Source organism: Pleurodeles waltl, chromosome 2_2, assembly GCF_031143425.1.
Source record: "Pleurodeles waltl isolate 20211129_DDA chromosome 2_2, aPleWal1.hap1.20221129, whole genome shotgun sequence".
Classification (NCBI taxonomy): Eukaryota; Metazoa; Chordata; class Amphibia; order Caudata; family Salamandridae; genus Pleurodeles; species Pleurodeles waltl.
The window spans coordinates 767,054,606-767,068,972 of record NC_090439.1 but is presented as its reverse complement, the minus strand read 5'-3'; the positions used below and the strand labels follow the sequence as shown (position 1 = coordinate 767,068,972).

The 14,367-nt window shown below is 45.6% G+C and overlaps 1 protein-coding gene across 2 annotated transcripts in view; it reads right to left on the bottom strand.

Annotated features, from left to right (window-relative positions):
* Nucleotides 1-13,710, bottom strand: part of LOC138282607 (polyamine-modulated factor 1-binding protein 1-like) — a 1,030,040-nt gene extending 1,016,330 nt beyond the window's left edge. For both annotated transcript variants that reach the window (XM_069220389.1, XM_069220390.1), the window contains exon 1: nt 13,601-13,710. In XM_069220389.1, coding sequence (XP_069076490.1) covers nt 13,601-13,608 — 8 coding nt within the window. In that variant the 5' untranslated portion in view covers nt 13,609-13,710. The remainder of the gene's footprint in view (nt 1-13,600) is intronic.
* Nucleotides 13,711-14,367: the final 657 nt, after the last annotated feature.

The following is a 14,367-nucleotide window of genomic DNA, read 5'->3' as shown; positions in this document are numbered from 1 at the left end:
GTTTGAAAGCCTCCCTAACAGTCCTCTATTATCAATGACGGGTCAAGCCTGACCTATAGTAGCTTTACGATCACAAAGGTACTCTGTGCAATAACTGCAGCATAGGTAAGTCTACAATTATCTACTAAACGCAAATTGCCCTGTTCTGGAAAACTCCATGTACTATGAAGAGTATTTTAACCTGTATTTGTGTAACAACAGAATGGAAGTCAAGTTAAGAAAAAGACTTGCGTTTGTAAATGACGAGCAATACCAAGTTGTGTTTAACCCCTTCCCCGCCAGGGACGTAATGGTTACGTCCATGGCAGCGCCCGTGTGGCGCCATGGACGTAACCATTACGTCCTGGGACTGGCAGTCGGGGGAAGCGCTAGCGCTTCCACGCCCACCCCCCCCCCCATGACGTCAGCGCGCGATCGCGCGCTGATTTCATGGAAAGGGGGAATGACGCGCTGGAAGCTATTTGCTTCCAGCGCGTCAAGGGAGAAGGTGAGTATTTCACCTTCCTGCGGGGTGGGGGTGCTCAGAGAGGCATCGAGGGAAAGGAAAGGGTTTTCCTTTCCCTCAATGTCTCTGAGCATTCCTGCTGCCCGATCGCGATGCGAGGCAGAAAGCCACTAGACACCAGGGATTTCGTTATGTGTGTGTGTGTGTGTGTTTATTGGTGTGGGGGAGCGACCCCTTGGGCAAGGGTCGCTCCCCTTTGGGGGCAAATGTATTTTACGTCGTTTCTGCCCCCCCTGGGGCAGATTGGCCCTATTTTTAGGCCGATCTGCCCCCCAGGGGGGCAGAAAGCCACTAGACACCAGGGATTTCGTTATGTGTGTGTGTTTATTGGTGTGGGGGAGCGACCCCTTGGGCAAGGGTCGCTCCCCTTTAGGGGCAAATGTATTTTACGTCGTTTCTGCCCCCCCGGGGGCAGATTGGCCCTATTTTTAGGCCGATCTGCCCCCAAGGGGGGCAGAAAGCCACTAGACACCAGGGATTTCGTTATGTGTGTGTGTGTTTATTGGTGTGGGGGAGCGACCCCTTGGGCAAGGGTCGCTCCCCTTTGGGGGCAAATGTATTTTACATCATTTCTGCCACCCCTGGGGGCAGATTGGCCCTATTTTTAGGCCGATCTGCCCCCAAGGGGGGCAGAAAGCCACTAGACACCAGGGATTTTATTGTTGATTTTTATTTTTTGTGTTGGGGGGCGGCCCCTTGGGCAAGGGTCGCCCCCAGGGGCCCTCATGTATTTTTGGGCAGTTCTGCCCCCCTTGGGGGCAGAGAGGCCTATTTTTTTTAGGCCTTTCTGCCCCCAAGGGGGGCAGAATCCCAATAGCGCCAGAAATAGTATGTATGTATGTGTGCTTTGTGTTGGGGGGTGGCCCCTTGGGCAAGGGTCGCTCCCCCCAGGGGCGCAATGTATTTATTGTCGTTTCTGCCTGGGGGCAGATTGGCCCTATTTTTAGGCCGATCTGCCCCCAAGGGGGGCAGAAAGCCACTAGACACCAGGGATTTTGTTGTTGGTTTTTATTTTTTGTGTTGGGGGGCGGCCCCTTGGGCAAGGGTCGCCCCCAGGGGCCCACATGTATTTTTGGGCAGTTCTGCCCCCCTTGGGGGCAGAGAGGCCTATTTTTTTTAGGCCTTTCTGCCCCCAAGGGGGGCAGAATCCCAATAGCGCCAGAAAGATATGTTTGTATGTGTGCTTTGTGTTGGGGGGTGGCCCCTTGGGCAAGGGTCGCTCCCCCCGGGGGCGCAATGTATTTATTGTCGTTTCTGCCCCCCTTGGGGGCAGATTGGCCCTATTTCTACGCCGGGCAGAAAGCCACTAGACACCAGGGATTTTATTGTTGGTTTTTATTTTTTGTGTTGGGGGGGCGGCCCCTTGGGCAAGGGTCGCCCCCAGGGGCTCACATGTATTTTTGGGCAGTTCTGCTCCCCTTGGGGGCAGATATGCCTATTTTTTAGGCCTTTCTGTCCCCAAGGGGGGCAGAATCCCCATAGCGCCAGGGATACTATATGTGTGTGCTTTGTGTGGGGGTGTGGCCCCTTGGGCAAGGGTCGCCCCCCCCCAAAGGGTGCAATGTAATCTGGGCGATTTCTGCCCCCTCCCCTTGGGGGTAGATTGGCCTATTTTTTTTTAGGCCCATCTTCCCCCAAGCAGAGAAGACTAGACACAAGGGAAAATGAAAAAATGGTTAGTGGCGGAGTGTTTGTCAACTGGCGAAGTATTTGCTTTTATGATAATAACAGTTTTTCTCCTTTTTGTTCTAGTTCAAAGCTTTTGCTGACTTTGCTGTGGCTTGTTGCAGTTTTGGCAGTAGTTGTCCTGCGGTTTGCGTAGTTGCATGTTTTAGGTAAGTAAATAAATTTACTCCAAGTGAGTATTGTTGCAATGCATGAATGACACGTTTGTAGGTGGTGTACTGAATGCAGGATTGTGTGTGAAATTGTCCTTAGAGTTATGCACAATGATTATTGTGTTGTCTTATGTCTAATTTGCTTTTTTTTTCTCTTGTTAGTGGGATATCGTTGGTGATTGCTGTGGCTGTGCAGAGTAGTTGCTGGTGAGTCAAGCTTTTTCAGGCAAGTGAGCAGTATAGTTTTTGAGTTTATAATTCTTAGTGATAAACCTATACTTTGTTACTTATCTTACACAGTGCTGGTTGTTGGTGGTGTATTTGTCCAGTTAATTTTTGTAGGAAGGATCATGGCCAGCCGTAGGATGACTGCTCAGCAGGTTGTTAGTGTGCTTTTTGAGTCATCTTCTGACCATGAATATGAGACTGACTCTGCATCTGAGGCAGAGGAGGAAGTGCAGGATTCTGGAAGTGAATTTTCTGTCAGAGATGAATCATCTGATGATGAAGCCACTCTCAGTGCTGATGAAGGGCCTGTTTTAGAGGAGGACAGTGATGTGCCAATGGTGCAGGAGCCAGCGGCTGAAAGGCTTCCCATTGGAAGACCTGACGCATGGGTTGCACCAAACATGGAGCAGCCACAGTTGCCTGCGTTTACTGGGTTTCCAGGGTGTCGAGTTAATACGGAAAACTTTTTGCCCGTCAACTTTTTTGAGTTGTTTATGGACGATATATTTTTGGAAGAGATTGTTGAGCAGACTAATTTGTATGCAGAGCAGTTTTTGAGGGACAACGCTGCCAGACTTAGGCCACACTCTAGAGCTAGCCAGTGGATTCCCACAAATCTGGAAGAGTTGAAAAAGTTCTTGGGTTTAACTTTTTTGATGGGGCTGATAAGGAAGCCGTCGCTGTCTTCATATTGGTCTACTAGTCCCTTGATGGCAACTGCTATATTTCCTGCCATCATGAGTCGTAACCGGTATGAGCTTCTTCTTCGGATGTTGCATTTTGTAGATAATGCTTTAGCCTTGCCACGAGATCATCCTGATTCTGACCGTCTTTTTAAGATTAGACCTGTCCTTGATCATTTGGTAGATCGGTTTTCAGAGATCTATGTTCCAGGGAAAGAAATATCTGTAGATGAGTCTTTGGTCCTGTTCAAGGGTCGTTTGGTTTTTAGGCAGTACATTCCAAGCAAAAGGGCACTTTATGGAATTAAATTGTATATGCTGTCAGAAAGTAGTACAGGATATGTTTATAATTTCCGGGTCTACACTGGTAGGGATTCCAATATTGACCCCCCTGGTTGTCCTCCCACTTTTGGAGTTAGTGAGAAAATTGTGTGGGAACTTGGTAGACGACTGTTTAACAAAGGTCACCATTTATATGTAGATAACTTCTACACTGGAGTTCGGTTGTTCAAGGAGTTGTTCAGAGTGGACACTGTTGCTTGTGGCACAATCCGCTCTAATCGGAAAGGCTATCCAAAAGAGCTTGTCTGTAAAAAACTTGAGAAGGGACAGTGCAGTGCCTTGCGGAATGATGAGCTGCTAGCTCTGAAATTTGTAGACAAGAGGGATGTATACATGCTAAGCACCATCCATGATGAGAGTACTTCACCTGTGGCTGTTTGGGGTCAGGTTGCCGAAGTGCGCAAACCTGTGTGCATCTTAGACTATAATAAGCACATGGGTGGTGTTGATAGAGTAGATCAGAGGTTAGAACCTTACACTGCTGCTCGTAAGTCTTATGTGTGGTATAAGAAATTAGCGCTTCACTTGTTCCACTTGGCAACTTTTAATGCTTTTGTTGTGTTTAAGGATAGTTCTCCAGAGTCAAGGATGACATTTGTGAAATTTCAGGAGTCTATCATAGCTAGCCTTGTTGTGCTGGAACAGGCAAGAGTTCCTAGAGAAGCAGTGGTGGAGGATGTGGCTAGATTGAAAGATCGTCACTTTGCTGAGCACATTCCTCCCACGGCCAAAAAAAACTTTCCTGCTAAGAGATGTAGAGTCTGTGCTCGAAGAGGTATGAGGAAGGAGACTAGGATGTACTGCCCTGATTGTCCTTCAAAGCCTGGGCTGTGTGTGGGTGGCTGTTTCAGGAGCTACCACACACAGAAGAATTATTGGGAAATTCCGTGAGCGTAAACTGGTGTTTTATATTTTTATATGTTCGGTTTCACGGTTGGCATTAGTCATGTATTCAGTTAGAGCTTTTGTGTTTGTAGTTTTGTACTAATTTATGATTAGTGGTTTCTTTGTTGTTTAAAAACAAAAAAAAAAAGGGGATGGCATGTGTAGAGTGGCGCTTGGCTGGCGGCGTGGGTGGGGTGGCGCTTGGCTGGCGGTGTGTGTGGGGTGGCGCTTGGCTGGCGGTGTGTGTGGGGTGGCGCTTGGCTGGTGGTGTGGGTGGGGTGGCACTTGGCTGGCAGTGCCGGCCAAACGCCAGTCCACACACTCATCAGCTGGTGTGATTGCTGTATCAGGCATGTGGGCGTATGAAAGTGATGGGCCCTTGACTGGCGCTGTCTGTGGATGCGAGTCTTGTAATGTGCTGGGCCCGTGGCTGGCGGCGTGAATGGTCTAGTGCATGTCATGTATGAAAGGTGTGTGAATGGACTGTAAAGCGGTTGGTGCCTTGTCGTGGCTTTACAGCTCACGAGCTGTGAGTCATTGGTTCAGTTTTTTGGCCTTTCAGTTATTACCAGTGCATTTCACTTTTGTGAAATCTCTTGTTAATAAAATTTGATCTACTGAACCATCACTCACCCTCGTGCCAAATCCAACCAGTATGTGTGGTACAAATGACAAAACCTGCTCCACTGTAATCAGGCGTCGCAGCACACTTGAGACACGCTAGGTGCCTCGGGTGGGACCCCGATGATGAAGCATGCCACCAACTTGGTTGGTGGGTGAGGGGTCTTCTTCACATAACCTAAGTGTGTTTCTTTTCACAATTTTAGTGTTTGGCACATCACGGACGTATGTGCACACATCAAAGTGATATATTCCAAAAATACCTGTGTTTGGGGGGGAGGGCCCACCTATGTTTTTGGTCCTGGGTGCGGCCGTCATGTAGGGAAACCTACAAAACCCAGAAACTTTTTAAAACTAGGCACCCCAAGGAGTCTAGGGAGGTGTGGCTTGTGTGGCTCCCCCAACATTTTCTTACCCAGACTCCTCTGTAAACCTCAAAATTTGCATAAAAAAGCATATTTTCCTTAGTAGGATCACCGCTCCAGCACAAAATTCCTACTCCCCAGTTTTCCCCTCAGTCTCCCAAGTAAAATGACACCTCACTTATGTGGGTCCCCAAAGCAGAGTCCGTCTAAAGATGTATAAAAGAATATGCCCTTATAAACTTGCTGTGCTATCCCTTCTATCCCTTCAGCTTTTGGGCCTTATTCTGTTGCAGGCACCTAGCCCACCCACACAAGTGAGGTATCATTTTTATCGGGAGACTTGGGGGAACGCTGGGTGGAAGGAAATTTGTGGCTCCTATCAGATTCCAGAACTTTCTGCCACAGAAAATGTGAGGAACATGTGTTTTTTTAGCCAAATTTTGAGGTTTGCTAAGGATTCTGGGTAACAGAACCTGGTCCGAGCCCCGCAAGTCACCCCTCCTTGGATTCCCCTAGGTCTCTAGTTTTCAGAAATGCACAGGTTTGGTAGGTTTCCCTAGGTGCCGGCTGAGCTAGAGGCCAAAATCTACAGGTAGGCACTTCGCAAAAAACACCTCTGTTTTTTTCCAAAATTTAGGATGTGTCCACGTTGCGTTTTGGGGTGTTTCCTGTCGCCGGCGCTAGGCCTACCCACGCAAGTGAGGTATCATTTTTATCGGGAGACTTGGGGGAACGCTGGGTGGAAGGAAATTTGTAGCTCCTCTCAGATTCCAGAACTTTCTGCCACAGAAATGTGAGGAACATGTGTTTTTTTAGCCAAATTTTGAGGTTTGCTAAGGATTCTGGGTAACAGAACCTGGTCCGAGCCCCGCAAGTCACCCCTCCTTGGATTCCCCTAGGTCTCTAGTTTTCAGAAATGCACAGGTTTGGTAGGTTTCCCTAGGTGCCGGCTGAGCTAGAGGCCAAAATCTACAAGTAGGCACTTCGCAAAAAACACCTCTGTTTTTTTCCAAAATTTAGGATGTGTCCACGTTGCGCTTTGGGGTGTTTCCTGTCGCCGGCGCTAGGCCTACCCACGCAAGTGAGGTACCATTTTTATCGGGAGACTTGGGGGAACGCTGGGTGGAAGGAAATTTGTAGCTCCTCTCAGATTCCAGAACTTTCTGCCACAGAAATGTGAGGAACATGTGTTTTTTTAGCCAAATTTTGAGGTTTGCAAAGGATTCTGGGTAACAGAACCTGGTCCGAGCCCCGCAAGTCACCCCTCCTTGGATTCCCCTAGGTCTCTAGTTTTCAGAAATGCACAGGTTTGGTAGGTTTCCCTAGGTGCCGGCTGAGCTACAGGCCAAAATCTACAGGTAGGCACTTCGCAAAAAACACCTCTGTTTTTTTCCAAAATTTAGGATGTGTCCACGTTGCGCTTTGGGGTGTTTCCTGTCGCCGGCGCTAGGCCTACCCACACAAGTGAGGTATCATTTTTATCGGGAGACTTGGGGGAACATAGATTAGCAAAACAAGTGCTATTGCCCCTTGTCTTTCTCTACATTTTTTCCTTCCAAATATAGGAGTGTGTGTAAAAAAGACATCTATTTGAGAAATTCCCTATAATTCACATGCTTGTATGGTCACCCCGGAATTCAGAGATGTGCAAATAACCACTGCTCCTCAACACCTTATCTTGTGCCCTTTTTGGAAATGCAAAGGTTTTCTTGATAGCAATTTTTTACTCTTTATATTTCAGCAAATGAATTGCTGTATACCCGGTATAGAATGAAAACGCACTGCAGGGTGCAGCTCATTTATTGGCTCTGGGTTCCTCGGGTTCTTGATGAACCTACAAGCCCTATATATCCCCGCAACCAGAGGAGTCCACCAGACGTAACGGTATATTGCTTTCCATAATCTGACATTGCAGGGAAAAGTTACAGAGTAAAACGTAGAGAAAAATTGATGTTTTTTTCACCTCAATTTCAATATTTTTCTTTTTCAGCGGTTATTTTCTGTAGGAAACCCTTGTAGGATCTACACAAATGACCCCTTGCTGAATTCAGAATTTTCTCTACTTTTCAGAAATGGTTAGGTTTCTGGGATCCAGCATTGGTTTCATGCCCATTCCTGTCACTGACTGGAAGGAGGCTGAAAGCACAAAAAATTGCAAAAATGGGGTATGCCACAGTAAAATGCCAAAATTGTGTTGAAAAATTGGGTTTTCTGATTCAAGTCTGCCTGTTCCTCACAGCTAGGAAGCTGCTGAGTTTAGCACTACAAACCCTTTGTTGATGCCATTTTCAGGGGGAAATCCACAAGCCTTCTTCTGCAGCCACTTTTTCCATTTTTTTTTTTAAAAACGAAATTTTCACTGTATTTTGGCCAATTTCTTGGCCTCCTTCAAGGGAACCCACAAAGTCTGGGTACCTCTAGAATCCCTAGGATGTTGGAAAAAAAGGACACAAATTTGGCTTGGTTAGCTTATGTGGACAAAAAGTTATGAGGGCCTAAGCGCGAACTGCCCCAAATAGGCAAAAAAAGGCCTGGCACAGGAGGGGGAAAAGGCCTGGCAGCGAAGGGGTTAATATTAAAAAAAACAAAAAAAAAGTAGGGAGCCCTAGATCTTCTGTAATGACATACGTGAGCTGAGTCAGCCACCAGTAAGAACAATATGTGCTGCAGTAAGGTGAGATGATCAAGTAGTTCTCTAGAGATTGAGATCACAGAAACCAGTTTTAAGGACAACATTTAATTCAGGGATTTGTCAGTATGTCACCAACAATTTCTCCACAATTATCTCAGTTCGATTTGAGTTAAGCTTTACCTTGTTGTAACTAAAGCTGGACTGGTTTACGATTATATGCAGTGAGCCTTAGAAAGGGGTTAATGATTGGGACTGTGGAACCTTCAAAAGACTCAGAATCATAAACCTGTTTTAAGAATGTAAAGAGAGCACCTGAAGATAAATGACTAAAATTCTTATGGTGCATTTCATTACTATGCCCTTCTGAAGGTGAGCACCACCCATTTATCTCTCAGGGTGGGTTTTCCTGCAAAACAGACATTAACTTCATAATATAGTCTAGGTGCTCTCAAAAATTAGAAAATGCCCAGTTGTTAGAAATGGGGTCGCTAGTTGGCAGTCAGTTTACACCCATTCCAAGTAGGGACCCTCACTCTAGTCTGGATAAGGGAGTCACACTACTAAGATAACCCCTGATCAACTCCTTGGTAAGTTGGCACGAATAGTCAGACTTATCTCAGAAGCAGTGTTAAGAATTTTTACTCTCAAACAGTAACACAGTGAAAACACTACACACACACATACCACACCAGCTTAGAAAACTAGCTAATATTTATTCAAGTAAAATAAGACTAAAATGACAAAACTCCAACATACACAAGCAAAGATATGAATTTTAAAAGATTAAGTTCCAATAAAGTGCATAGAAACACCAATTGGTGCTATGATAGCATTGTGACAGAGTTGCTCCCAACAGTCTGACGCTACTCATGAGGGATTGCGACACTGGTCACGGAGTTGCACAGACCCCAGGTACAGTACCTTAGAAATGAGGCAGAGTCAAATACTGTATGTGGCACAGAGTCGAAGAGGTGAGGCATCACTGGAGCAGGTGTGGCATTGGTTCTGTACTGCTACGCAGGAGGAGAGGATGTTGGTTCCTCACTGCTATGAATGAAGGTGAGGCATCGGTTCCTTGCGAAGGCAGCAGAGGTGAGGCTGCGTCGGCGGTGAGGCATCAGTTCCTTGCGATCTGGCAGTGTCGATGAGTCCAGCAGCTCAAGAAATAGTGGGGAGTCCTCTCGGATTTGCGTTCACACCACGGGGTCACAGGTGCCATGGCAGAGTCGGGTGTCACAGCACTCGGGACTCACAATGTTGCAGGACTTTAGAGGCACTGCGGTGGCATCAGCCCTGTGTTGGCGGTCTTGGACATTGCTGTTCTACAGGGACCACATCTTCGGGTGCAGGCACCAGCAGGGAGTCAGGCAATGCACCGATTCTGGAGTCATCTGGAGTCGATGTGCTTGTCGCTTCTTGTTTTATGCTAGATTTCACTCCTGAGGGCCAAGTAGATGAAGTGGGTAGCTTTTGGCAAATCTGGGTCCTCAGCAAGAGAACCCAGGGGCTGGCAGGTGAAGTCTTTGATGTCCCTGAGTGTTCTTAACAGGAGGCAGGCTCAGTCCAAGCCCTTGGAGAAACTTTACAAGCAGGATACACAGCAAAGTCTAGTCTTTGTCCTCTCCTAAGCAGAAGCAGCAACTACAGATCAACCCAGTAAAGCACACTCAGCAAAGGGGCAGTACTCCTCTGAACAGCTCTTCTCATTGGCAGAGTCTCCTCTTGATCCAGAAGTGTTCTAAAAGTATGGGGGTTCGGGTCCAATACTTATACTCATTTCTGCCTTTGAAGTAGGCAAACTTCAAAGGAAAGTCTTTGTAGTGCACAAGATCCTGCCTTTCCTACCCTGGTCCCAGACACACTCTAGGGGGCTGGATACTGCATTGTGTAAGGACAGGCACAGCATTATTCACATGCAAGGTGTCAGCTCCCCCCACCACTCTAGTCCAGGAAGACCCATCAGGATATGCAGGGCACACCTCAGCTGCCTTTGTGTGGCTGTCTAGAGTGAATTCAACAAGCCTGTCATCCTGACCCAGAAGTGTATTACGCAACCAGGCAGAGTCACAGAATGGTTATGCAAGAAAATGCTGCCTTTCTAAAAATTGCATTTTCAATCACACAAGTTAAAAACCATCTTCACTAAAAGATGTATTTTTAAATTGTGAGTTCAGAGACCCCAAACTCCTCATCTCCATCTGCTCCCAATGGGAAATTACACTTAGAAAATAGGTCAAGGCAATCCCCGTGTTAACCTATTGGAGATACAGGCCTAGCATTAGTGGAAACTTAATTGGGCAGTATTTTACTATCAGGACATGTAAAACACACCAGTATGTGTCCTACCTTCGAAATACACTGCACCCTATATAGGGCTTCAACACCCCAGCCATTTTGTCTGATCTTAGGATCATCAAGGCAGAGTTTTGAGTGCTGGCAAAAAAGCATGTGCATAACAGATGTTTCTGCTCACTGGCATCACTTGGAGTTGAATGACACAGAGACTTTGGAAGGGAAAGAATCCCAGGCCTAGAAAAGAACAGTGATGAGTACCTGCATGGAAGTTTATACAAGAATCCACCTTTTGATGTTGGATGCATGTGGGATACGTGTGGCTAACATTTGTCACTTTGGGGGGCAACAGAATGATGTGCTGACTTTTTAAGGCACCTGAAACTAAGAGTGCTCAGAGCAATGCATTCATACATTCTGGTAAAAAGCATAGATGCTGTAATTGCAAACAAATTAAACCATGAAATAAGAACAAATACTTTTAAATACTACCCTGAGGGATGACTAGGGGAATTGAAAACAAGAATCCAGTAACTACATGCACAGTGACTTCCGGGCTCACTGTATTTAATCTACACTATAGTAAACTATTTCCCAAATAGATAGAGCTGTTGGCACACAATTGGAACCTGACATATTGACACTATCTTAGATATAATATTTTTTATGCATTTCCACTACTCTGTTCTATTTAAGTCATTTGTAGAGCAGGCTATTGCAGAGAGTGGTATATTGGTGCTTAGGGCATGAGTGAAATGGCCAGAATAAAGAACTTAGAACTGAAATGCTCTGAGCAGTTTAAGAAAGGTTAAATAAATGCCCAATGATCTAATAGTGAAATGAATGGATTTCCATTTCTTGGCTGAAAGCAAGAAGACAGAACAGCTAACGCTGCATGTACAACTAATTTTAAGCAGCAAGAGTAGTTGATGAGAAAAGGGTTGCAAAAGGTAGGAAAAGCATTAGAGATTAAATTTGCACTGCAGGTAGATGAGGCCTTGAAGGTGGATGGCACAATGCACCAAGCAAAATGCTTTGAAGCTGAGGGGTATGAGAGTAAGAAACTAGTGGAGAGATGAGTGATATGAAGTGATATAATAGCAACATGGGTCCTGAATTATTAGATGACTGTGTCAAATACTAGGTGGACTATGGCATACTGAAGCAGAGTTAAATACAAAGGAGAGGAAGAGGGAAGTCCAGATAAAGAAACTTACATAAATTGCAACAATGAAGAACGGTGGCTTCGATACAAGTCTGGCGGGCACTTAAAGGCAAGAATGGGGTGATTTTATGGACCTGGTAGAGCTGGAAAAAAACAAGAAAAGGAAATCTGGCTGGTCTGGGGGACACAGGATCAAGGCAGGGTGTTACTGAAAAGAAAACCAAGGTTGCAATTTGAGGCATCTATGGAAGGAGGAGGACCTAGATCCTTCAGCCACCAGCCAAATTTCCAGTTGATAGAATTTCTTCCCATGACTAGGACTTCTTATGGTTGAATTTGAGAGCGTAAGCACCCATCCTTGCAATCACTGCAGTGAGACAGTTATGAAAATTGACATGATTGACCTTCAATGGACCATCAAGCCTCACCAGAAGCTGGTTGTCATATGCATAAGTAGTTAAGATACGACCAAAGATCCATACAAGGGGAGATAGAGGCATTAAAATTAGTGGAAGTGAAAGGATTCCTGAAATACTCTCTGTTGCATGCTAAAAAGGTTGGCCTAGTAGGGAGAAAAATGAATGACCAAGGAGCAGTCGTTATCATAATCTGCAATCCAGGCAATGGCAGTGATTGGGTACCCAGATTTTAGTGTTAAATTAGCAAGATGTTGTGAGAAACCGAGGTGGCATCTGTGAAAAAGTCTAGTACAATCAAGGAAGCAGAACCAACTTGATCCACTAGTAATTGGAGATGTATATTACAAAGACTACAGATGACCGAATACTATTAATCGGCCAAAACACAGATTATGATTTACTGAGAAGCATGTACGCCATAAAAAGGAAGAGGTGGGCACAACCTCTGTGCTAAAGTAGCAATTACAGTTTTTTTAAATAGGGTTGGGAATGGTGGCCCTGCTAATAAGGAATTGGGCAGAGATGTCAATATAGGTCCGCAAAACAAAAAAACAAAAAAACAAAAAAAAAAAACCATGCATTTAGTTTTGAAGGAGAAATGTACTATTGGCAAAAATGATAAAATGCCAAGTATCCACGAATAGGTTTTTTTTTTCTTAAATCCATAACAATGTAATCAGTTCTACAAAAGTTAGTAGGGAGGCAAATGCTACTTGTATCAGCACTTTGAAAAATTTGTAGCACAGAGTAGAGCTGTCACTTGGCTGCATGTATCTTGAATCCATAGAGTGTGGTTTGAAGAGTGTCTGAGAAACTCAAAACCCAGTTAAATTTCTTATTTAAAAAAAAAAGTTATTAGGCTTCTGTTAGTCGCCAGTTGATGCCGTCCATCTAGCCACTGGAAGGCCTAACTTTCTCTACAGATATTTGTTGACCGGCCCCTACTTCAGTTTAAAAGTAGGTGCGGGTTGTTTTTCCTGAGTGTACTTTCTTTATAGGGCACCATTTTACTTACCTTAATATGAACATCATAGGGACTTTACTACGATTCAGTAAATTAACAATGATACCGGAAATCACGTTTGCCATGATTAACACAAATGACCCAGCCCTCGATTCTTTGAGTCACCATTTGGGAATTGCAAGTGGATTTTGTGCACCACCTTGAACGCAGTATGCATAAAACTTTGTGAGTCAGCTGTTTGAATGAAAACACCAGATTTAAAGCATTACAGGCTCCTAAGTGTGCGTGTAAACTTCAATCTAATGACATTGAACAATGTAAATCAGTCACCATTTGTATATGAAAACCACAGTTAATAAGTGCACGCCTAGAATCCATGTTCCGTGTCTCATACCAGTTACCAGATCTATATTGGATTCTTTAGAAACAGAAAATATAATTTGAAGTGGCTTCACAACAAAAATAAAACAAAAGCATATACGATGTTTGAAGCACGAAGAGGTCAGAGCGCTAATATGCTTGCTGATGGGGGCAATTTGCAAGACACGGTCTGCAGACCTGTGGCCAGACTATATCGATGAAATGAGCACAACTAAACGTGTAACTCCTAACTTAAATACTACAAGACTGCGTCAACAAGCAGATATGAAAAATAACGTACCTATTCATAGTAGCCAAAAAGTCCCCCCCAATATCAAACACCGTCAGGCTGCCCTGGCTTTTATAAAAGCACTTAACATACTCTCATCTGTAAACCAAATGTTGGCAACGCTAAGGCGGGTAGTAGGAATCCCAGAATGCAAAGTGGTATCAGCTAAAAATTCAGGACTGGATCCCTCACAAGACTTGGGGCCAATAGGTAACTGCCCCGTTCATTCATGTCCCTCTGTCGCTGCCTCTCGGAGCACTGATTACATATTTCCCCTGCAGACACCTGTTACATACACACGCTTGACAGAAGCCGCTCGTTACAATTTGTCTCACTACCGTTGCCCCTCGCATTGCCTTCTCACCTGCTGGGGAGTGTGGGGATGCTGCCTGCCTTCCAGTTACTCAGCAGCAGATGGGCAGGAGCGCGGTGTCCGCAGCAGCCCCTCTCAGGGGAATCCGGGCACCTTCCTGTCCTCAGGTCTGCGGCTGCTGCAGGGGAGGCTCGCTCCCGCGTCACTTCCTCGGTAATCTCCAAGCCGCGAAGAGTTCACAAAGAGGCGCGAAGGAGGAGGCGAGTGGCGGGTGAGAGAGGCAGGGACACTGCTCTGCCCAGCTGGACCAGGCCGCGAGCGATAGTCAAGCCCCGGTGCTAATACGAAGCTTGGCGCTCCCTACAACAGCGCCAGCCCACAGTAAACTTACTTAACAACGTACTTTGTCTCAGTTGTCTTTCACGAGTTCGAAGCTTTTTAAGATCAGGTTCTCTTCGCGAGGAAC